Here is a 25,271-nt window from a genome sequence, read left to right as displayed (position 1 = left end):
AGCAGTTTATGACTTGAAAACTCCCAGAAAAAGAACTTTTATAATGCACCCATATTCCCAAGAAAGAGAACACAGAGGTTCCAATCGCAGCCCTTGCTTTTGAACTCCTTAGCCAAACCTCCAGGAACCTTTTTCCGGGGGTATCAGTCTAAGCCCACCTGCGCCCTACAGCTCGCTCTTCGAGCTCCAATTGGCTAAAGTGTCTGTCACTCCAGCTACTTTCTTCTCCCTTCCTGAGAACTACCCACGATTTTAAACTTTGGTCCCTCCCACTCCCCCGGCCACTGATTGGTCGAGGCCCCGCTTCGCTGCCTAGGCCACTGCGCGCGGCGCCAGCCGGGAGCCCAGCCGAGGCGCGAGGACCGAGCGAGCTTCTCCCGTGGGCTCCCCTCCCCCCTGCGGCGACCCCCGCTCCGGCCGACTGGTCCCCGAAACGGTGGCGGCGGTTTGTGGTCGTTGGTCCCAAGGATTTAGGACCAACATTTGAAGACCCGAAGGGGTGAGGAGGGAATGGGGGCCGCGGGGTCACCGCTAAACCGCTGGTAACGGTTGGAGAGCCTGCCTCCTGGCCGCACAAAGCCCTGCCAGCCTCCCTGCCCGGCGATTGCGAGCAGGGACCCACGCGCGGCCCGACGCGGTGTCCGCAGACTGCACCCTTCCTCCCGCCCGGGCCCGTCGAGCACCCGCAGGGCAGGGACCCTCGGTGCGGCTGGCCGCCCCGGGGGCATCTTTGAAGCCGCCAGTGCCCGCCGTCGCCGCTCCCGCCGCGTGGCCCCGCCGGCTGTCTGGCCCCTTCCCGTGTCCCGTCGGGGCCCCCCCGCGGCTCCTTCCGTCCGCGGCACCCTGCCCTCTCTCCGCTCGATTTCCGCTCCCCTCGTCGCCTTCCGGCCGCTCCCCACCTGCTGCCTCCGTGTTCTCCTAACCTTCCTTCTCCTCCGTCGAGCACCGCGGTCCCGGCCGTCCGCTGGAGCCCTAACCTGCGGCCGTTGTCGCGCCCGCGTGTCCCCGCGGAGGCTCTGGGACGACGCCCCGGGCGTCCGACTGCTGGGTGAGATTTGGCAATAATGTGATCCCTTCCGTCGAGTTGTAGCGGGGATAAGCCTCGAAGTTTCCTGGGTGCCTTGGCCTCGGTTCCGCTCTTTCCCAAGCGCCCTCTCGTGCGTCGGGTGTTGGCAGTAGGGGGCCGCGGGCGGAGGGGACGGTAACTGACCGCAGCGAGCAGCCGGCGACGGGCATCCACGCGCGGTGCTATCTTTGTTTCCTAATATCAGATAGTCTTAATGATTAGTTTTAAAAATATTTTCTTTGGGGTACTGGAAAGACCATTGAATCTGGAGCCAGGAAACTTGGGTTTTATCCTGGCATTGATATGGTTTCTGAGATCCTTGTGAAGCTGCTTGGTTTATCTGGACACCAAGTTGCCTCATCTGTGAATGTAGTTTAGCTGATGTTGACGTTCTATAGGCTCTCTCTTTACATCCTTGAAAAATACTCTGTAGTTTTTATCGTAGATGGGGATGCTAATATAGGCCAGTATGATAGAACATCAGCAGGTGCTTTTCAAGACTTAGCTTTTTTGACAAATCTCTCCCACTCTGTGTTTGAGGATGACCAAGAAGCAGGATGTCTTGCGTGTGTAAGTAGACTAATATATAACATTCGCGTGTTGATAGAAGTTTACTTATTTAAATACTAGGAAGATATTTTCCTTTTAAGAGTCACTGCAATGTATAGTTGAGGAGTTCGGCAAACTTCAGCAATCTTCCGTTTAGATTCTTTCAGAACTAAAGCCCATCCTGGGCTCTAATGTAATGATAATTAGACTCCTTTCCAGCGTCCGCATTTGAACCCTTCCATTTTAAAAATTAGGTTGTTTGCGGTTACGTGCCATTACACACATAAAGATGACTACTAGTGCTATAAGTATTGAATATTAGCAATGCCTTAGTTTCTGTAAGAGGCACTGATTTAATTGCTAATTTTCTCTTAAGAGGGTGGATGGAGTATTTGACTTGAACATTATTGACGATTATAATACATACCAACACTTGAAATATAAAGTGAAATGTAAATTATATATTTTATTGAAATATAAGGATGTAGCATTACTGGATGTATTATGAGGTAAGAATCATTAATAAGAATATGACCAATGGACAAGAATTAAGGCTCATATTTTTAATGGTGTCATTTTTGTTAGGAAACTCAAAACATGCTGGCTTCAGGAGGGTCTGTGAATACAATCAAATAAAATCTGTCCAGATTTGCCTATTAATGCTGTTAATGTTTCTCATTTTGTTTTACTACCTGGTGGTTGGTGAAGCAAGAAAATGAGGGAAGAAAATATGATCTCTGTATTCAAACTGTAACAGGTTTCAGGTGAGGGACTGTAGAAGATCTTAGGCAACCAATTATAGCGCCCAGTTTTGTAGTAGTATGCAAGAATTTTGGTTCTACTATGGATAGTTTTATCTTACGTTCAAAGGGCTTATTAAACTTATTATTCAAGGCACCATTTAAAAACTTATTATTAGCCACAATTATCTTTTAAAGTAGTTCAGGTTTTAAGTCTTTTCTAAATGTAAAACTGCCCTCTACAGTATTACTAGAGGTTGTGAAATACTTAATACTAAAACTTTTTATACATCATATGTTTAACTTCTAGGAATAAAAATGTCCTTTCGTTCTTTAATAAAAGTAATTTATAATGGAATTGAACCAATCTGTCTATATCCTTTTATGTTGAAATAATGTTAGGCTTACATATCCATACAGTTTTGATTAATCCTTCTCAGTTTTGAACCATGTTGCTGTAGTGCAGTCTGTCACTAAAATGAGTTGTTGCTAAAAAACTTCTATTGACCTGCCAGCTATGGTGTCAGTGTACTGCACTCAGTAGCAACTGAACTAACAAGTCAGGAAGTTAATGCCATGTAATTTAAGGGACGCCTTACAGATCAGATGTGCTTTCTGTAGATGTATTTTGATATCTTAGAAATTAATATTTTTTAATTTTAGTGAATAAAAAATTATTCAGTTTTTAAAATTCATATGTTCATTTTCACAACTTCATAACTTTTTGTAGTAATTCAGAAGATGAAGTTTCAGTTTAAGTAGTTTGAACACAACTGACAAATTCCTTTAAATAAATGATTAATTTTCATTTATACTTTGCTAAAATCATGCTTGTCATTTTTTCATTAATATATTTTCTATTTTGCAAGGCAGTAGGAATTTGAAAATTTATATTTTTGTTAACTTATTAAAATGCTTAATACTAATGAAGATATAGTTAGCATCTCAAGCTAAGGTCTTGATTCAAATTGCTACTTGAATTATCTATCCTATGATTGGTTATGCTCTTGTGGCCTTATGCTTTATAGCTTAGTGGATTTTTTCTTTTTTTTTTTTTTCTTTCTTCTTTTGCTTTTGAAACTGATATGGAGAAGAATCTTTGAAAGTTCAAAGCTTAGGAAAAAAGATTTATCTGTGAAAATTAGAGTTTACATATACTACCTTTCCCACTTTTTTTTTTTGTATGCTGTTCTCTGGCTCAGGACCCTTCGCTTACTCAGATTCCTTGAGTGAGGAGGGTAAGGAAAAACATTTGTAAAATTTAGAACTGTGAATTCACAGTTGAAGGTGGCTGAGGACTAAATGAGCCTGAAACTTCAGGTGGTATGTCAATTTTATCATAATGTGTAGGACTGCTGTGCTTCCTTGGAATTTTGGTAATTTTCAGATTGATCTGGAACATTTTGGAATGAAGGTAAAGATACTGTATGCCTGCTTTAGAGGTTCTTGAATTCTGGTCCTTTTAGAAATGTATTTTTGTTAAATTAAGTACAATTTTCATGTTAGCTAATTTTAAAACTGTCTTAATTGTGAATTAGATGTACATTTTACTGTTGTTTTGGAGGCTTTAAGGTAACATTTTCATTCTTAAAGAGAGGATGGGATTCTTCAGTATATCTTATACTTCTGTAATTTCAAGTTTTTATATTTTGATTGTACTAATGTAGCATATATTTCTAATATTTATCTAGTAAAAAGAGTCTTTAATGTGGAGTCTGGCCTGTTATTTCAACATGGGACTCTAGATATCTTTGAAAATATAACTTTAGGAGTTTCCGTCGTGGCGCAGTGGTTAACGAATCCAACTAGGAACCATGAGGTTCGATCCCTGGCCTTGCTCAGTGGGTTGGGGATCCCGCATTGCAGTGAGCTGCGGTGCAGACGTGGCTCGGATCCCGAGTTGCGGCCATGGCTCTGGCGTAGGCTGGTGGCTCCAGCTCCGATTGGACCCCTAGCCTGGGAACCTCCATATGCCGTGGGAGTGGCCCTAGAAAAGGCAAAAAAAAGACAAAAAAAATAACTTTAGTGACATGTATTAACCTAAAATATGTATCTATAAAGCAGTTGTGAGAGGGGGATGGGTTGCAGAAGTCAGCCATGTAGAGGAGGTGTTTTACAGTTTAAAAAAAAAAAAAGTCCAAGACTTTTTTTGGATAAAACGAAAGCAGAAGCTATATTTATCTATTGCATTTATTATAGGCAATAAATTGCGTGTTTAAGGTAGCATATTAGACTAGCCTTTTTCCTCATCCATTTTCCTACAGCATGTTTTAAAACCAGAAATCTCACAGTTTCCTATTCTCCACCTTGTATGAACGTGATGTCTTTTGTGTAAGGGGCCACTGTGATGTCCTGTGGAATGTCTAGTCCATTAAGGTCCCTCTAGACTAAATGATGAAAGAGAACTGGAGTTTATAAATCTCTGAGGGTTTGAGCCCTAGGTCTTTTCATTTACTAGTTTTATGACCTTAGTCAAGTTTCTTTACCTCATTTACCCTTGATTTTCCAGTGTATAAAATTGGAGGTAGTTTAAGGTCCACTTGCAATTGTAATATTTTCTTACTGTAAAGCCTTCAGTGATGATACAGTGGCAAAACATAGAATAAAAACAGTCTTAAGTGGAGAAGGGTAGTTACATCATTTAAAATGCTTTTAATTTTAAAGGACTGATGGTAGAAAAAATTGCGTTAATTCAAAGACAAAAGGCTGGTTAATCCTTACGTCATTAATGATTCTGATTGTCAACAGAGTAAAATCTCTTTTATTAGAATCTATTAATATTACATTGATTTATTGGACTTGGGGTTATATTAATAAAATACATTACTGAAGTGTAGTGTAAAGTGTATGGTTATCTGAATATACAGACTTAAGACTTTTCCCTTGAAAGACTTCTTTTCTACTTCTGCCAATTAATAAATATATGAGGCCAGTAAATTAGAAGAATCTGAAAATTATATAAAGAGAAATGAGACCAAACTGGCCATGGTGAAATGAACACAGAAGGAGGAACTGAGGAAGAGCTGAACAGCTTTACCTTTTCTGTAGATGGACCTTTACAGTGTAGCTTTATTTATTTATTTTTTTAAAAAGGTTTCTTTAGGATATCATGTATACCTGTTCTTCAAATGTAAATACATTTTTAAAATGAATTATCAGGACCCAAGTAATGTTAATGACATTCTGTTTGATTACAAGGATGATGGATGTTGACTATTTAAGCCAGTGTTGAATTCTGTTATTATTCATTGGTCAGACTAGGGCAGTTTTAAGTTATTTTCTGTTTATATTTGGAAAGATAGCTCTTAATTAAGCTTGCAGATATAAAAGTTGTATTTTGGAAGAGTTAGGTCATTTCCTAGATGGGGCACAAGTGGGTAAAAATCAGAGTAGGGTGGGAAGACCTGGTGGGTTGAACCAAATAAGGTGAAATTCTCTATGACTAAATCCTTTGCTTGCCATAGGCTAGGGCAGATTTGTTTTTGTTGTTGTTGTTTGTTTCTTGTTTTTGACAGTTTGCTTAATGTGAACTGTCAGGATCATATGTTACGTAAAACACTAATAATTTAATCCTTCTCTGTACTGATGGACTTTTCTGTTTGGGTCATCATGCTTTTAAAGGAAAAAGAAGATAATGAGGGAACATGAAACTATATTGTATAAGAAGCAGTTAATGCACCACTTTTCAAGTGGTTCTATAGAAAATTAATGAAGGTGCCAGGTAAAATTACGGTATCATAATTTTTGGGAAACCGTGAGTTGAAGATGAAAGGTTTGTTTTTACTAGAACTTTTCGTGGCCTTAAATATGTGTGTTCATTGTGGTGCTCTTAAGAGAGAGGTATGGTGAGTTCGGATGAATTGAGGCATAGAACACATTTTTGAGCCCTGTTAATAGCTCCTGGAATACTATCTTAGGGACATCACTGTAGGAAATGTTGGGTTAAAGACACTGTTATTGTTTAGCCTGGAGAAGAGGATAATGGTTTTTCAAATGCAGTTATATGAAAGAAGCATGTTTAGTTTGGCCAGAGGGATCAAATCAGGACCTATGTGTGAAAGTTACAAGGAAAGAGATTATGATCCATCAAAAGAAAGAACTTTCTGAATGAGTTAACCACAGTTCTCTTGCTCAGGAAGATAGTGAGTGTGTTGTAAGATTTCAGGAATAAGATGGATGACTTCTTGGCAGCAATATTATGAAGATGGGAGAATCAGGTGAGTGGTTGAATTAGATGATTTTTAAGGTCTAATAAATTTGAAATTATTTTATTAGGGTTTTTTGAAAAAGTTTTTGTTGATAGATTTTTTTATTGTCTTTAAGTTTGTGGGTTTTTTTTTTTTAAATCATGCTACAGTTTTTCAAACTGTAGTCATGAATAATTGATTCATTATTTTATCTTTTTTTTTTTTCTTTTTGGAGCCACACCAGGGCATGTGAAAGTTCCCAAGCTAGGGGTCAAATCAGAGCTACAGCTGCTGGCTTATGCCACAGGTACAGCCACAGCAACACCAGATCCAGGCTGTGTCTGCCACCTACAGCACAGCTCACAGTAATGCCAGATCCTTAACCCACTGAACAGGGCCAGGGATTGAACCTGCATCCTCATGAATACTAGTCAGGTTCATTACCGATGAGCCACAGCAGGAACTCCTATTTTGACTTAAAAAAAAAAAACTATTGAGAAAAAAATCTGGATTCAGGTACTGGTGTTGTAGTGTATTATCTCAGGCAAATTATTATAATTCTTTGGAGACCTCAGATTATTAAACATCTAAAATGAGGATAATATAAAGTAGGGGCTTAGGAATCCAATATTTAGGTAGACAGGTGTCTAATTTAAATATCTACCCTACCAATTTATAAGCACTCTAACTTTATCTCAGTCTTTATTTGTCTTAAAATGGAAAAGAGTACAGGATCTCACAGGGTAAGTACTAAATGAGGTCATGGAAACAAAGTGCCTATCATTATGCATGGTTTTTAATGTGCTAAATAAATGAATGCAGAAATAAACATAGAATGGAATTGCACAGATTAGAAAAGTAAAGGTGAAAGTAAAGTCATTTGTCAAAGTTCTCTTGACTAAGAACTGCAACTCAGGTCTTTTCTCACCGAAGTCTGTTATTTATAGTTAAATTAGGGTGTCCCTCCCTCCCTGTGTCATTCATTGAGTGTCAGTCACATGCCAAGGAATGTGCATTGTGGTAGAGACCTGCAAATCAAAGATTAGACCCTTCCTAACTTCTGTGGGAGGTTAGGGGAGGGGGACTCGGAGGGGCCTGACAGCCCAGCACTCTGGGATGGGTTCTGTCAGAGCAGCACAAAGAAACCCAGTACTTAATTTAGCATTGAGAAGGGAGGGTCAAGGAGGTTTTTTGTGGTTTTTATTTTTTTTTATTTATTTATTTTTTACAGCGCTTCTAAAGTGAGAAAGGCAAAGAAAGCAAGGAAGGACTGTGGGAGTGGCTTGTACAAAGGCTGGCACGTGAGCACAAGGCACATTTGCAAAACTGCAACTCAATAAGTATTGTTTCTGACATACAGTTAGAAGCGAGGTTGGCTGGGCCAGGATATGAAAGGACCTTTATGACTTTTTAATGTAGATGTAGATTTTATCTCTAAGGAAACCCCGAGGGCTTTTTGCTTTTCATACATGTAGCACATGGCCTAGGTATTCACAGAAAAGTAGTAAGTTAAGGTCCTTTTGATTTCTCGTTCCCACTCACCCTGAGAGCTGTTGTTCCTTATACATTTTTTTGGACTTTTTGTATGCCTTAATTTTTGCATTCACAAGCATCTGGGAATGTAAACATATACATCTTTAAACAAAACACACATTTGGTATGTAGTAAATGTCTTGTTCTCCACTTTACTCTCATGTGATATTCATCTTTCCATATCAGCACACACAAATCTATGACATTCTTTAGGAACTGCATAACACAGTCCATTGTGTAGTTACACTATAATTTTTTGAGTCCCTTATTGGTAGACAGCTAGATCTTTTTTAGATTTGGGATTTGCATTACAGTATTTCAGTGGACATGCCTTGTGCATATGTCTTTATGTACTTGCGGCAACTATATCTGTAGGTTAATTTCTTTGTAATAATTGAATTACTAAGTATTGGTATGTTTTAGATTTTGATAAATATTACCAAACAAATTTTCCTCAAAAAATTATTCCAATTTAATGCATACCTGCCAGAAGTGTATCAAGCAAGTCATGTTTAGGGTTTTTCTGAGCTTTTTGTTGGACTCTTCATCCAGCAAATGATTATTGAGTACCTATGGTGGATAATAGGAGAGTGTTCAGGCAGGCAGGATCTCTGCTCTTAGGCAGCCCAGAGCTTAAACCACAGAAAGTCTGCAGGTATTTTGTTTGGTCTGTGGAGTTTTTGTTGTTTTTACATTGAATTAATTCCCAGTCCTTTTTAACCCTGCAATATTCTGTTTTCAAGGAACTGTGAACCTCTTGTCGAGCTAATGCTCTCTAAAAGGCAGGCTTAAAACATAGAGGCACCCAGCTGGATGATGATCATCATGACGATGATATTACTTTTCCCTGGATTGTTAAGTCCTTTTAAGGCAGAGCCTACGCTTGAACTCTCTTTGTACTAAATTTTGGAAGGGGTGTTGAAAGCCACATGGTCCAGCAGTGCTTCCTTTGCTGGAATCTCTACAGCATGTTCAGCCTGTGTTTGAATACTTCCACTTGGCGAGATGCTCCCTCCCATTCAGCCCTTTCCAACTTCGCAGTTCTCTCTGCTTAATTTAGTAGAGAGCTGTACCGAGGTGTTTTCTGTCCCTGGAACTGTCCCCCCAAGGTTGTAGTTCTGCCTCTCAGGGCCACCAGCACGAGCAGGATGTCCAACAGGGTGACTGGACATAGAAAACAGTCAGTATGTGTGTAGAGAATTGAAGGGTGAGACTTTGACTCATTCAGTTTTGAATTGGCATTTGGATAAAGTATACCATGGATTAAGTTTGAATATAATTTTCCACCAGGGTACATTTCAGTCATGCCATTTTTTAAGCCTGGATTTGTACATGTAAATGGAAATGACATTTATGTAGCTTTATAGTTCTAATATGTAAATGCAGTACCTTGACTCTCAACTTTTAAAAATTGAGAGATTTCACGGAAAAAAATCTGCAGATTTCTGACTTCTCTTGAAGTTGGAAAATTTCGCGTAACTGGGCAAACTGGATTTCCTTGAGGTTAAAAGTTTGCTAGAATCGAGTAGCTGCTGCCTGTTTCTGATGGAGAAGGGGCTTTCTGGTTAAACATAGTCCACTGCACTTCTCAGAGTCTTGTACTAGACCTTTTTGCTTATTTAGCATTTCTTGCCATGGTCTTGTAGGCCTTTCAAGGATATGCAAACTTAGCGGGTGCAAAACTGAATGCTGCTCTTAGCCCTAAAATTCTGTCCTAGCTCATCCTTCCCCACCTCCTGGCTTCTTGCTGCTCAGGCCAAAACTTTGGTGTTTTCCTTGACTTCTCTGTTTATCTCATACCCAGTCTGTGGGGAAATTCTATTGGATGGACCTTCAAATTACATCACACATCACAGACTCCTGCTCTCCCTCCCACCTCTGCCTTTCTGTCCACAACACCATCATCTCTCACCTGAATTTTAGCTGTCTTCTCACTGGTCTCCTTGCTTCCGCCTTTGCTCCCCTACGGACTTCTCAATGCCGTAGCGAGACGATCCTTTAAAAATCAAAGATCATATTACTCTTGTTCTCAGAATCTCCAGCGGCTCCTCATTTACTCCGAAAAAAAAGCCGAAGTCCTTTGTCACCTGACTTAGATGATCTGTGGATGTGGCAGCCGGTTTCCTCGCTGGCTTCATCTCCTCTTCTCCTGGCTTTCCCAGGTCCCCTTGCTATACCCTGTGTGTGTCATGCACATTTCTGTCTTTGGGCCTGTCCTCATTTTTCCATTTGTGTGCAGTGCTCTCCCCAAAGAACTGCACTGGCTACGGGTTCCTTCAGTCTTTGCTGAACTGGTATCGTCTCAGCGAGGCCTGTTGTGGTTATTTGTTTAAAATGTCACCCTGTCTTCTGCAAACCTCTTCCTCACCCATTTGCCCTATCCCTGTTCTTTTTCTTCCTACTGTTATCTTTTAACATATGTTATTTACATATTGCCTTTGTTATCATTTATTTTCCCCACTAGAGTGTAAGTTATGCAAAGGAGGAATTTTGGTCTTTTATTTATGGCTGCATCCCAGGCATAAGGAATAGTGCCTGGTACACAGTTGGTGCTTAATAAACACTTGTTGAATAAATGAATGAATTTGGGTTGACAGCCCCTGCTTAGCAGTTTGGCTTTTTAAAATTACAATAGTATTATTAAAATTATTATTAACTATATATTGTATTAATTAGATAGTCAATACATTTATAGTGCTTATATGCAAACTACTACTTTAAGCCCTTCATACTTTTTTTCCCCCTCTTTTTTAGATGCACCTGAGGCATATGGAAGTTCCCTGCCTAAGAATCGCATCCATATCCACACCACATCTGCAAACGATCCCACAGCTGCAGCACTGGATCCTTAACCCACTGCACTGGGCCAGGGATAAAACCTGCAGCGCTGCAGAGATGAGCCGGATCATTAACCCGTTGCACCACAACGAGAACTCAAAGCCCTTTATGCTTAATCTCCTAGTAATATTATGAGGTAGAAACTGTTATTATCTCCTTTTAAGAGACAGACTGAGGCCAAACCTGCCCCAAATTAATTAATATTTATGTAGTAAAAATAATCTAGCAGTATTTTTCTGTGAGGCTTTTTTGTTTATTTTTTAGAAGGGCCTTCTTGATTCTAAGATTTTTTTTAAAATTTTACTCATTTTTTTCCCCTTAGTTTGTATTTGTAGGAAAAGCTAAAGATAGTCAGATAGGTATTTTATATCACCTTGACAGCACTGAAGGGGACAAGGCTAAAACCTGAAAATGATGGTTAGGAACCTATCATAGTTGGTCCTCTATATCCATGCTTCCACATCTGCGGATTCAGCCAATCTTCAATTGAAAACATTTTAAAAAAAATCCAAGTTCTCAAAACTTGAAATTGCCACGCATGCAGCAATGCTGACAACTATTTTTATAGCATTCACATTGTATTTACAACTATTTATATAGCATTTACATTCTTTTAGGTATTATAAGTAATCTAGAGGTGATTTAAAGTATATGGGAGGATGTGCATAGGTTGTAGGTAAATACTGTGCTGTTTTTTGGGCCACACCCAGGGCATGTGGACATTCCCAGGCCAGGGATAAAACTGTCACTGCAGTGACAATGCCAGATTCCTTAGCCTGCTGTGCCACAAGGGAACTCCAGTACTATTTCATATGAGACCTGAGCATACTTGGGTTTCAGTATCTGTGGGACCCCTGGGGCCAGTGCCCTGTGGATACTGAGTAACGAGAAACAACTATACTAGTTCAAGTAAAAAATTCAGTCTGGGAACAGACTGGGGATAGGCAGGAAAAGATTGACTTCAAGCAGTATTTAGGAGGAAAACTATGAAGGTCTTTGGGACTGATTAGCTATGAGTCAAAGGAAGGACTCAGGATTAAATCCCAAGTTTCTGGTTGTGATAGTTTGGAGAAGGAGTATGCATGTTATGGTGCCGTTTGTTTGTTGATGGATGAAATGATGGAGCTAGGGTAAAACAGAAAGGAACAGGTTTGGAAGATAAAATGACTTTCTCTTTTGGATATGTTGAATTCTCATTCCCAGTGCTTGGTTGGCGAGCTCAGTAGGCATTTGATAGATGACTTGTAGCTTAATAAACAACACAAATGTTGCATTCAAGGAAATAAGGTGGATGGCAGGTGGAAGCTGAGTGGGCGCATGAGCTACTCTTCTGCCTTTTATCTTTAGCATCACACCATTGGATGCAGTAACGTAGCTTGGATGGAGCTTTAAAGACTGTTGAAAGACTCTTTGGGGGTGGTGTTTATGAAACAGATGCATTTGTGGCTATATTCATCATCACTCAGAACAATTCAGATATTTTAAAAGTGAGCAAGGGAATTCCTGTCGTGGTGCAGTGGTTAACGAATCCGACTAGGAACCATGAGGTTGTGGGTTCAATCCCTGGCCTTGCTCAGTGGGTTAAGGATCCAGCATTGCTGTGAGCTGTGGTGTAGGTTGCAGATGTGTCTCGGATCCCATGTTGCTGTGGCTCCGGCGTAGGCCAGCAGCTACAGCTCTGATTAGATCCCTAGCCTGGGAACCTCCATGTGCGGGAGTGGCCCAAGAAATGGCAAAAAGACAAAAAAAAAAAAAGAGGAGCAGGACTTTCAAGGCCACCTAATTTTAGCTCTATCACTTTATAATTTCTGAACTCTTTGTAATTTCTTTTTGATTGCTTTTCTTCCTCCAACTCCCTTTCACTTGCATTTTCCTACTTTTGTTTTTGTTTTCTTTCTGTCTCATTTTTACCTTCCTGTCTTATAGCTTAGGCTTTATTAAAGGAACCGCTTAATTGATCAGAGAGACATTAAAAGAGGTTTCCAGCTTCCACTCTAGGGAAGAGCTTTGGGGGCAGGGCTGTAGTGATCCCCAGATGTAGCTGCCAAAACTGCCCTTGGCTTTTTGCAGCTTGAAGAGATGCTTCATAGATTCCTTCTGGTGTTCCATGGCATAAATACTGCTTTTAAACTTTGCTTTAGGAACGGCAACCATGAATGAAGAAAACATAGATGGAACAAATGGATGCAGTAAAGTCCGAACTGGTACTCAGAATGAAGCAGCGTTACTTGCTTTGATGGAAAAGACTGGTTACAACATGGTTCAAGAAAATGGGCAAAGGAAATTTGGTGGTCCTCCTCCAGGTGTGGATTTGTTTATGTTCAAACAGTTGAATCTTTTGTGTAGTCATTTACATCAGGTGTGTATCTCCCCAGGTGTCCCAAGAGTAGCTCTTTCCTGGTGACCACGTTAGGACCTTAGCACTCAGTTTACTTTGTGTGGGAGAACAGGGGGACTGTGTACATAGAACAGGTCTTGCCCTTCTATTTTTTCAGCTCTACTCTTGGTCTAAGAAGCAGTTGAGAAAGAAGTCAGCACTGGGTCCCTGGAAAAGGGTGCTCTAGTTATGACAGGGGAGGTCCCTTGGGGATGGATTTGAAAGAGTAGTGGGTGGTGTTTACACCAGATGCAAACCAGATCCACACGGGTTGTTAGATGTACTGTTTTGCCTGTCTGCCAATAGCCAGTACAATGTCTTGGCTCGAAACCCTCCAGTTAACTTTTTGTCAGAGTTAAAATAAAGTCTTGGCCTCTCTCGACCTTGACGGCTACATTGCCTGTCCCTTTACTCCTCCCTCAGGTGTGCATTTCCTGAGCAGACCTGCACGCTCTGTGTTGTTTGCTTTTCTTTTTTCTGATACATCCTCAAGGCTCATTCCCTCATTTCATTCAGGTCTCTGCTTCAACCTCATTTGCATAGAAAAGATTTACTCTGCCCAAGATATCAGCCTTTCTGTGGCTTTATTTTTCTTCCTAACACATATTACTCATTATCTTCTTTATTGAGTATGAGCTTCGTGAGGGAAGGAAGGGGCTTTGTTTTGTCGACTGTTGTATCCCTGACTCCTTTAATAGTACCTGGCCCATAGGAGGCCCACAGCAAATGTGTGGGATGAAGGATTGTATAAGGAACTTAAATATCTTACTAGAATATATTTGTGTGTTTATTTTTGTCTTTCAGGTTGGGAAGGTCCACCTCCACCTAGAGGCTGTGAAGTTTTTGTAGGAAAAATACCTCGTGATATGTATGAAGATGAGTTAGTGCCTGTATTTGAAAGAGCTGGGAAGATATATGAATTTCGACTTATGATGGAATTTAGTGGTGAAAATCGAGGTTACGCTTTTGTGATGTATACTACGAAAGAAGAAGCCCAGTTAGCCATCAGAATTCTTAATAATTATGAGATTCGACCAGGGAAGTTTATTGGTGTATGTGTAAGCCTGGATAACTGCAGGTTATTTATTGGAGCTATTCCCAAGGAAAAGAAGAAAGAAGAAATCTTGGATGAAATGAAGAAAGTTACAGAAGGAGTGGTAGATGTCATTGTTTACCCCAGTGCAACTGATAAGACCAAAAATCGTGGTTTTGCATTTGTCGAATATGAATCTCACAGAGCTGCAGCTATGGCTAGGAGAAAACTAATTCCAGGTAACTTTTCCTTTTAAAATTTATTTTTCCACGTTAACCTTATTATACATGGAAAAAACAACAGTACCTCATAGTTCAATATTAGGAAAATATGTAGTGCCCTTGAAGAAGAATAGATGTTGTTTAGGGAAGTCAAATAATTGATTCTAAAAGACACAAAGTTGTTCCTATAAAATGAGTCATTATTTGTAACGATTTACTGATTTAACTTTTAGTAATTTACTGATTTGCAGTATTTTAATAATTTAGTAAGTCACTTTAAAATAATTTACTGATAATAGCTCATTATTTATTATAATTTACTCTTATTGAGCTATTAGTTGTTTGGTAAAAATACTTATTCTTCTAATAAAGGTCTGTCTTTGAAGTGTATTTGTTCTTTTGCCTCTTCCAAAATTAATTTCACCATAAGTTCTGGCCGGGTTCACCTTAGTAAAATTTTTGTGTGAGTAGCAAGCTGATGTGTAGCAAGTATAACAATATGTATTTGAGTTTCTGCTTCTTTGGAGAAACAGTTTTATTTAATGTTGACTTTGATGTCTTAATTGTCTTCAGATTAATTTATTCTCTTTTACAGGGACTTTCCAACTATGGGGCCATACCATTCAAGTAGATTGGGCTGACCCAGAGAAGGAAGTTGATGAGGAGACCATGCAGAGAGTTAAAGTTCTCTACGTACGAAATCTAATGATCTCAACTACAGAGGAAACAATTAAAGCAGAATTCAACAAATTCAAACCCGGTGCGGTTGAACGAGTAAAGAAACTTCGAGATTATGCCTTCGTTCACTTTTTCAACCGAGAAGATGCAGTGGCTGCCATGTCTGTTATGAATGGAAAGTGCATTGATGGAGCAAGTATTGAGGTCACACTGGCAAAACCAGTGAATAAAGAAAACACTTGGAGGCAGCATCTTAATGGTCAGATTAGCCCCAATTCTGAAAACCTGATTGTGTTTGCTAACAAAGAGGAGAGCCACCCCAAAACTCTTGGCAAGCCACCGACACTTCAAGCTCGTCTCAATGGCCAGCATAGCCCAAGCCCTCCTGAAATCGAAAGATGCACTTACCCATTTTTTCCTGGAACAAAGCTTACTCCAATTAGTATGTATTCTTTAAAATCCAATCATTTCAATTCTGCAGTAATGCATTTGGATTATTACTGCAACAAAAATAATTGGGCACCACCAGAATATTATTTATATTCAGCAACCAGTCAGGACGGGAAAGTACTCTTGGTGTATAAAATCGTTATTCCTGCAATTGCAAATGGATCCCAGAGTTACTTCATGCCGGACAAACTCTGTACTACGTTAGAAGATGCCAAGGAACTGGCAGCCCAGTTTACGTTACTTCATTTGGGTAAGTTTAAAAATACTTTAAATAATCTTGTGGAATGGGAAGTTAGCAAGTATTATTATAGATTATTTATAAGTCATTTCTTTTGAACTCAGCATTAGTGGTGAGTACTTAATTTAAATTTTACCTTAATCTTAGGACTTCATGGTAAATTTTGTTGAGACTTTTCTTCTGTATAATCTTCCTGGATTTAGCTTTTTAAACACGACTTCCTTGGCAGGGAACTTTGGTTTTGATTTATTTTAGAGTTCATGATACTGTTCCATCAGTTTATTTTTGATAATTTCTGCAGAAGTTACAGGATTTGTTACTTAAACAAATGTATAAGACAGTTCTCGAGTCCTTGGTGACGTCCACACAGTCACCTTTTGAGGGCAGGGATAGGGAGCAGTTAAAATCAGAGGCATTTCAGACGGGTCATGTGTAGACACGGCCTTATGCTCACCAATCTGGAAATTTGTCATTATGACTCAAGAAAAACAAAAAGCATCATTAAGAGCTGTTAATGACCATTCTCTTTAATTTCATGCTTTAAAAAAAAAAGTAAGTTCCTCTAAAGCATTTGAAGGTAATTAAGAAAAGCTTTGGGCCATATGCTGACTAAATATTTGGCATTGTGAGTGAAGGAAGAGATGTAATATCGCCGGTATTTTTCTACCCCCTGTTTTTTTTTTTTTTTTGTCTTTTTGCCATTTCTTGGGTTGCTCCCGAGGCATATGGAGATTCCCAGGCTAGGGGTTGAATCGGAGCCGTAGACACCGGCCTACACCAGAGCCACAGCAACGTGGGATCCGAGCCACGTCTGCAACCTACACCACAGCTCACAGCAACACCGGATCGTTAACCCACTGAGCAAGGGCAGGGACCGAACCCGCAACCTCATGGTTCCTAGTTGGATTCGCCAACCACTGCGCCACAACGGGAACTCCTCTACCCCCTGTTTTTTACTGTTGGGTTCGCCTTGCCCCTCCCCCTCTCTCCCTTGTACCAGTTTGTCTCTCTCTCTCTTTTTTTTTTTTGTCTTTAGGACCACACCTGCAGCATACGGAGGTTCCCAGGCTAGGGCTTGAATGGGAGCTGTAGCCGCTGGGCTACACCACAGCTCATGGCAACGCTGGATTCTTAACTGACTGAGTGAGGCCAGGGATCAAGCCTGTGTCCTAATGGATCCTAGTCAGATTCATTTCTGCTGAGCCAAGACGGAAACTCCTAGTTTGTCTCATTTTTTTAATGTAGCTATCAATTTCGGTTGGTTATTACTACTTTGTGCCCCAAATAATATTTATTAGAAGAATAGTGGCTTCTTAAAAATAACAGTAGAAGGGAAAAGGTGTCTGATTATAATCGTTCTTGATTGTAATTGTCAAATTTGTAGCTTGAAATTATTGTTATCTAGTTGCAGAATTGTACTACTAAAGCATACATCTATTTAAAATTGATTTTCTCAAATTGGTTAAGAAAAAGCAAGGAAAAAGGAAAGCCATTTTCAAAAGTAAGAGCAATTTTTTATACATTGTAGACTTGCTTGTCTGCCCTGGCCACTCCCATGGTGTTAGGAATATTTTTAGGAGATTCTGATTTGGAGATGCTGCCAGAATGTTAGAGCTGAAGGGTCAGGTCCCTAGAAAAAGCTTTCCAGCAGTGTCCTCAATTATTAGTTTGGCAATATTTGGGAATTTTTCAGTCACCTAAATTATTGATAAATTCTTAGGTATGGCTTCCATTAATGTACAAAATAGAAGCCTTCCATTTTTCTTTTAATAAGACACTCTAAAGGTAAAATTAGGTGGATAGGAAATGATTCACATTAGGGTTCTTAGAGAAAAATGGATCAAGTTATTCTTTTGGAGTGGAATATTAGGTGTTTAGTTGCTGAGCAAGATAGTTGTCTGACTAACGGAGTAATACTGACACATTTTATTTCTCTCTTCACTCTTGTCCCTTACAAATTTATCTTAAATTTCTAAGATTCCCTAAAGCAGTTTAGTTTTTGTCAGATTTTTTATGTAGACATGGTTTACCCATCTGCTTTTAATTCCATTACTAAGATGTTTTTATATATTTATTTTATTTTATTTTTTGCTTTTTTAGGGTGCCACCAGAGGCATGTGGAGGTTCCCAGGCTAGGGTCAAATCGGAGCTATAGCTGCCAGCCTACACCACAGCCACAGCAGCGCAGGATCCCAGCGGTGTCTGTGACCTACACCACAGCTCATGGCAATGCCGGAGGATCCTTAACCAACTGAGCGAGGCCAGGGGTTGAACCTACATCCTCATTCGTTTCCGCTGAGCCACGATGGAAACTCCAAGAAGTTATTACCTAAGTCCTAGGTCCATAGTTACCTCTTACTCACCCAGAGTTCCCAAAGAAAACCCCTGCCCAGTTACAGTATTCCAACTGGATTATGCTCATTAGAGATATAATTAGCTTCAACAAGTGAAGTTTTAGAAGATACAGTTTGCGTTGGTCCATGTTCCAGATTTTATCAATCTTATATCAAAACTGCTTATGATCAAAAAATTAACAGTTTGTGTTTTATGTATTTTTTCAGTTTCAGTTCACCATCAGAGACAAGAGCTAAGATCCAAATTTAAGCCAAAAATTTCAGTTAAATATTAGGGCTTATAAACACAAAGCCTGAGGCCTTGTCTACAGACAGTAACACAGATGTCCCTTATGGTGACTAGAAATGGGAGGGAAGGTTAAGAAGCAGCTGAGGAGAAAAGGGGAGAGGGTTCAAGGGAGGGGAAGAATCAGAGGGTCTAGGAGTCTTTGATCAAAAAACAAATGTCTGACCCTCAGAGGTTGTTACGGTAGGTGTGGATGACCAGGAGATTCCATTTTGTCACAGGGCAGGTGAAGGATGATTAAACCCTGTGACAGTATTCTGGCCTGGTTGTTTGATCAGATCCTCTCGCTTTAAAGAGCTGAAGCCTTTTCAGGAGCGGTTTCCTTCAGATGAAGGTTGAGAGTTTCATTGGATGGCTCGCTCAGGGCCGAGGTCAGTTGGTGGTGATGTGTTCTTAGAGGGGAAGAGGTGCTGTGTTATTGATAATCATGCACGTTTCAGGCACTGGATTCTTCTGAGATCTTGTACTGGTTCCTGGAGTCCCTCAAATGGGGTTTATTAAGTATTAATCATCTTTTGGCTCTATTTTCTTGAAGAATTTGAATCTAATTTTCTAGATTGTGAATTTAACTGCTATTTTAAGGTTTTTTTTTTTTTGAGTGGAATAATTTTTTAAATGTGCTTTGACATCCTTTTATTACCCTTTCAGTTTTGATGCTGTTTTGGGCATTGCCTTGATCCTTGGCTATTATATATGATATAAGCACTCATTTACCTTCTTATTTCAGAGCTCTTTAAGAATGTGCTTTTACTGCCCACATTGTTTTGGCATCACCACACCCATTTTTCAAGTTTGAAGAATAAAAGAAAAAAAAACAAATGAGACTTTATTTAGTTAAATAACTATTGTTGGTGTTGAGGAAAAAGTTTTGTCAATGGATAGCAGGCGTCTACATGAGTACTAAAATCAGAGTACTTCTGGTGACCATTTAGTGGTCTTGGCAGAATCCCAGATGTTCCTTTTGCATAGAAATTTAAAATCAAGTTTTAAAATATTTTGGTGTTTTTTTGGTCCTATTTATAGTGGGTTATATTTTAAGGAAAATATTTTAAGAAAAGCTGGAAGCTGAGGTTAAAACCAAAATTGAAACCTCATTTTTTTTTTTTTAAACTCTCATCTTTGAATCAGAGAATAATCTTCCTAACCTCACTGGCAACTCATCACCGATCCAGCAGGATAAGACATGATCTATATCACCTGGTTGTATTAGGAGCCGTAATCAATGGGATACTCAGTGAGTTTAAAGGGTAGATTACAGATGTGGGGTAGGAGATAGGTTCTCTTTGATGTATGAAACTTACTGGGTCATTCACCATCACGTCTTTTTAAATAAGCCTTTGCTGTTTCATAAATTTGTATCTGTTTAATAATGAATCAGACTCTCAGTGTGAATAATCGTGCTTTTACTAAAACTTCACCTCTGTTTTGAATCTGGGCCTTCCAGTATTGCCACTGTTTCTGCTGGAGGATTCTTGGGCATCTAGGAGTGGAGTAAGCAAATCAAGGAGATAAAGGAAAGTCGAGGAGAGTTACGGTTTTGAAGAGGAAAGTCCTGGAGGGTACTTAGTGGAAGGAGGGAGGTAGCCTCAGGGTGTGACGATAATTCATCCTGTTAGATAATTTATTAACAGATAACTATAGGCATTTTTTCCCTTGTTTCTATGTTTGTCAAATCTTTATGCAGAGGGTAGTTTTTTTACTTGAATGATCACCTAAAACTTCTAAAACAGGAGTGAAGAACCTCTGTCACAAATCAGCTTGTGCCATTGATTTAATTTCATCTGAATTTTTTATACTTTTGTTTCGGCCATGACTGATGAAATTTAATTAAATAACAGTTTTTTTTGAATGCTCCTCATGTGTTAATTGTCAGAGTCTGCTGAGGAAGGCAGAGACAGACTCTGCTCAGGTCGAGTAGAGAGAGAGAGGGCCCACTTCCCAGGGGATCTGAGTTATAAATCTTGAGTTTATGAGCAGAAAGGGGCATAACACAAGCAAACACCTGTTAGAGAAACATCCTCATGGTGGCTTAATGGCAAATAGTTCTGTGTAGCATTTGCTTTGGTGATTTTAGTCAGATTTTAGGAATTAGAAATTGAATAGATGTAAACTTTAGTTAATTGAAATTTCATCAGTTGTGCTTTTTAAAATTTTGCAGATATTTCTCTTTAGTATAGTTATGTTGACTGTGCTTGCTTTTCCTCTGAGCAAGTAATTTTTTTTCTAGATGAAGTCATTCTGCTTTGTGTAGACCAATTTTTGTGTGAATATTCATTTTTTAAAAATATCTTCTGTACTTTTTTCCGTACTCATTTTGTGGCTAACTTGCATGTTGCTTCTCATATTTGACTTCGTAATGACATACAACATCAGAATCTTTCATTTTCTCTGGTCATTGTGTGCTAAAGTATTTAGTAGATGTATATAGGCATGATAGCTATATTATGTTTGCTGTCCCTTTAATATTACTTAAAGATTAGGGGATTAGGTTTTGATTTCTGTTATCACTTGTAACTTTGTTGAAAGTTATTTAGAAGACAGAGCAGAATGAAGGTATACTATTCTGAGAAGTTTTAATCTGAAAAATAATTTGTGCTTTTTTTCTTATGAGCTGTCATTTCCAGATTGATGGGCAGAAATGCAGAGATAGAATTTTGATTTTAAAAATTTTCCAATAAATTACTTTGAAACAAAGAGAAACCTTCTCTAGTTTTTTTTTTTAACTTAGGAAATAATTTGAGGAGACACTTAAGCTAAATATAATGTAAAGGTTATAATGAAGTTTTACTGTAAATAATTAGAAGAAAAATAATATTTTTAGAAGGTTTCCAATTTTAATTATAGATCTAATTTTCATACTATTTTAAACTAATTAAAGAACAAAAGTAATTGGCTGAATTTGATTTTAAACTCACGTAATTAACTAGGATCAACATCAACATTTTATACATTGATTTGTGTTCGTATGACCAAGTGGTGAGATAGAAATTCCATTAACTCAACTATGTGTCTTTGACCCTCTGAGAGGGCCGGGTGTTCATGAAAATGTGTTTCTGTTCCTCTTGAACATAATTGTTTTTCAAAAGATCATCATCTGGTATAACTCATAATTCTTATCTTAGTGACACTTCTGCTAATGGACCATAATTGTTATGGAGTTGCTACTGAAAGAAGCAGCTTAATAGAGTAATGAGTAAGCAAGTAAAAGGACATATAGTCTCAGCTGCCTACAAACTGTGACCTTGAAATGGGCAGTGAGTCATTCCTCTTTGTGGACCACAGAGCCTTCATCTCTAAAATAGCAGGTCTTACTTGGTGACCTCTAAAGACACCTCCGGCTTATGGTTTTGTTTAAATTATTATTAAAAATACTCTTATGAAGGACCAAGAATCATATTTTTTATGTGTACCGAGATAGAGATTTGGATTCAAATAGTTTAAAATCACAAGCTGCTTTTTAGGAATTAACTCTCTTTTCAGTTTATTGTTCCTTGATTCAAAGCTTAGATCTATCTATTCATAGGAGAACAAACTAAATGAATCAATTACCTGTTTCTTTTTTTCTTTTCTTTTCTTTTTTTTTTGTCTTTTGTCTTTTTAGAGTTACACCCATGGCATAAGGAGGTTCCCAGGCTAGGGGTCCAATCGGAGCTACAGCTGCCGACCTTCGCCAGAGCCACAGCAACCTGGGATCTCACCTGCAACCTACACCACAGCTCATGGCAAAGCCAGATCCTTAGCCCACTGAGCGAGGCCAGGGATTGAACCCCCAACCTCATGGTTACTAGTTGTGTTCGTTAACCACTGAGCCACTACGGGAACTCCCCCCCCCCTTTTTTTTTTAGAGCCACAGCAGTGGCCTTTATATTATACCCGTTTCATTTTCATGATGACGAGTTATTGCTTTTTGCTTGCTTCTTTCCCTGAATTTGTCAATTAATTATAATCAGAACCAACCTAATTATTTAATTTGAAAATCAGTTTTCTTTTTATAACAGAGAATCTAGGAAAATAATGATTTATATTAAAACATAGCATGTGCCCAATATTTGTTCCAGTTATGTCATTAACTAATGTAATCATGTGATTTTATTTACTTTAATACATTTATTTAGTCACACTTGATCCTTTATCCTATAGTTTCTTAGTATCTTTGGCTAACACATTCCTAAAATACTTGTTCTAATACAGTAGTTTCTAATATAATAGCTACTGCTTTCTAATTTATAAATTTAATATATGGTATTTTTTAATATTTAGAAAAATTCATGGTTTATAAATTTTCCCTTCTAATATCAAAGGCCACAGTACATCTTGCATATGTGTTGTATTCTTTGATGTCAGCAGTGATTTTTAATTTTGCCACAAGGTGTCAGCTAAATATATTTTTTAATGTGGCTTTAAAAGGCATTTCAATGTTGTATTAATTTTTCTCTCCTCTAAGGCTTATTATTTGGGAGGGGTTTAGAATCAGTGAAGTCTGTGTAGGAAGCTTCACTTAGTCTTGAGCCTATCACGCTTTTATTTCTGCTTCCTATGTAATATTTAGTAGGCAGTAACTTCTTATGCTGTGGAATGAATGAACTAGTGAATGGAGACCGAAGATGTTTTAGAAAAATGGTTTTACTGTGATGAATTTTATTCAAGTGATCATCTTTCCTTTTAGCCACTTTAAATTATGCAGTGTCAGTGCTTCCAGGCCTTTTGTTTCAAGATTAAATATCGTTATCTACCCTTATTAGTTGGTTTCAGAAATATTATCCTAGAGCAGTCCATCCTCCAACCTAGAGTAAGACATCCTCTATCCAGGACCTGATGGCGCCCCCTCCTGAGACGAGTGCACGTCCCTCTGGAGAGTTAAAACAAAAGAAAAAACTCCAGTTTCCCTACTAATTAGAACCTCTAAATCATCAAAATGTTAGGAACAACTTGGATTTTCTTTCCCTTAGATTTGTAATATTTGGTTAAAGATATATTAGTTACATGTTGGCCACTACTTATGGCAAGTGACATTTGAGCTACAAAAATGGCCTTTATATAGATTTTTATATACACAATAATTCATTTTTTAAAATTTTTTTTTGTCTTTTTTTGTTGTTGTTGTTGTTGTTGTTGCTATTTCTTGGGCCGCTCCCGCGGCATATGGAGGTTCCCAGGCTAGGGGTGGAATCGGAGCTGTAGCCACTGGCCTACGCCAGAGCCACAGCAACACGGGATCCGAGCCGCGTCTGCAACCTACACCACAACTCACGGCAACGCCGAATCGTTAACCCACTGAGCAAGGGCAGGGACCGAACCCGCAACCTCATGGTTCCTAGTCGGATTCGTTAACCACTGCGCCACGACGGGAACGCCATTATTTTTTTTTTATTTTTTTTTTGTCTTTTTGTTGTTGTTGTTATTGTTGTTGTTGTTGCTATTTCTTAAATAATTCATATTTTAAGATGATTTGGCTCACTATATACCTTCTTGCATTTCTTTTAGTAAATATAATCTTATATAGCATGCTGATAGTGATTTCTGTTATAAATGTATCTATAACTTTAGGTTAAAAAGCAAATAGGGAGTTCTGTTGTGGCTCAGTGGTTAATGAAGCCGACTGGTATCCTTGAGGCTGCAGGTTCGATCCCTGGCCTCACTCAGTGGGTTAAGGATCCGGTGTTGCCGTGAGCTGTGGTGTAGGCTGAAGATGCAGCTTGGATCCCAAGTGCTGTGGTGTAGGCCAGCAGCTGCAGCTCCAGTTCGAACCCTAGCCTGGGAACTTCCATGTATTGCAGGGTGGGGGGTGGCCCTAAGGGAAAAAAAAAAAAAAAGTAATAGGAATGCAGTCATTACAAAACATTAGTCTGTTGTAATTGTATTACCTAATAGTTTGGTGAGTGTATTCTGAACGCCTTTTCTTCTGTGTTTAAACAGTATAGCTTGATTTTTATGTATAAATTAACCAAGAGTAAAGTTGAATAAACAAATTGTAAACTAGGATATTAATGCCAGCTTCTTTTATGTATTTGTTATCTGTGTTGACCTTTATGTAAACCCTTTTTCTTTTACATGTTTTGATTTTCTTTTGTTGTATTTTCTAAGGATGTTATTTATAGAGATACTTTACTTCTTGTTTCTTTTTGGTTTTTTTTTTTACTTTTTTTTTTGTAGTCCTGTTTTGTAGATGGGTTGTTGTAAGCCTATGAAATTAATTATTTTCTCATTACCTTTGTTTCAGCTTACATGTTCCAGTCTGCTTGTTAGGGGTGAACACATAAATTTGCAACATATGAGCCATATTGTGTGTGTGGCTTTTTTCTCCTCCCACTGATATGTTAATTTTTGGGTCCAAAGGTGACCAGATAATGTAATTACAGATTTATTAAAGTACAGTTTTCTTCCACTATCTAAAGTAGAGTGTTCCTGTGAAACCTTTTATAAGTGGAAATGGCATAAAGCGAAGAAGAGTTACCTTAAGACACGTCTTGCTAACGGAGGCACAGAGTAACTCAAGGTAAAGCACAGATGTGCATCCAGTTGAAAGCTCTAAGGGCTTGATGCTGAGACACTGATGTAGCTCTGGGGAAGGAGCTTGGCCATAGTATTCAGGCCAAAAATTTTATTCTGCTCAGCCTTTATCTGGAATGTTTTATTTAATTAAACCTTGACAACTCAGGAAGACTTGGAGACTCTGAACAGACCGTGAACAGCTGAAGTATTTAGGTCTGTTTAGTCTGTA

The 25,271-nt window shown here is 38.8% G+C and overlaps 1 protein-coding gene across 2 annotated transcripts in view; it reads left to right on the top strand.

The window, feature by feature from the left end:
* The first annotated feature begins 338 nt into the window (after positions 1-338).
* RBM46 (RNA binding motif protein 46) overlaps positions 339-25,271 on the top strand; it is a 45,969-nt gene continuing 21,036 nt past the window's right edge. The window contains exons 1-4 of one of the 2 annotated variants that reach the window (XM_047799006.1): positions 339-499; positions 13,055-13,216; positions 14,095-14,562; positions 15,140-15,922. In XM_047799006.1, the coding sequence (XP_047654962.1) occupies positions 13,066-13,216; positions 14,095-14,562; positions 15,140-15,922 (1,402 nt within the window). In that variant the 5' untranslated portion in view covers positions 339-499; positions 13,055-13,065. The remainder of the gene's footprint in view (positions 500-13,054; positions 13,217-14,094; positions 14,563-15,139; positions 15,923-25,271) is intronic. The other variant, XM_047799007.1, reaches the window with a different exon arrangement.

The sequence above is a fragment of the Phacochoerus africanus genome, chromosome 10 (assembly GCF_016906955.1).
Source record: "Phacochoerus africanus isolate WHEZ1 chromosome 10, ROS_Pafr_v1, whole genome shotgun sequence".
Classification (NCBI taxonomy): domain Eukaryota; kingdom Metazoa; phylum Chordata; class Mammalia; order Artiodactyla; family Suidae; genus Phacochoerus; species Phacochoerus africanus.
This window is presented reverse-complemented; position numbering and strand designations above follow the sequence as displayed.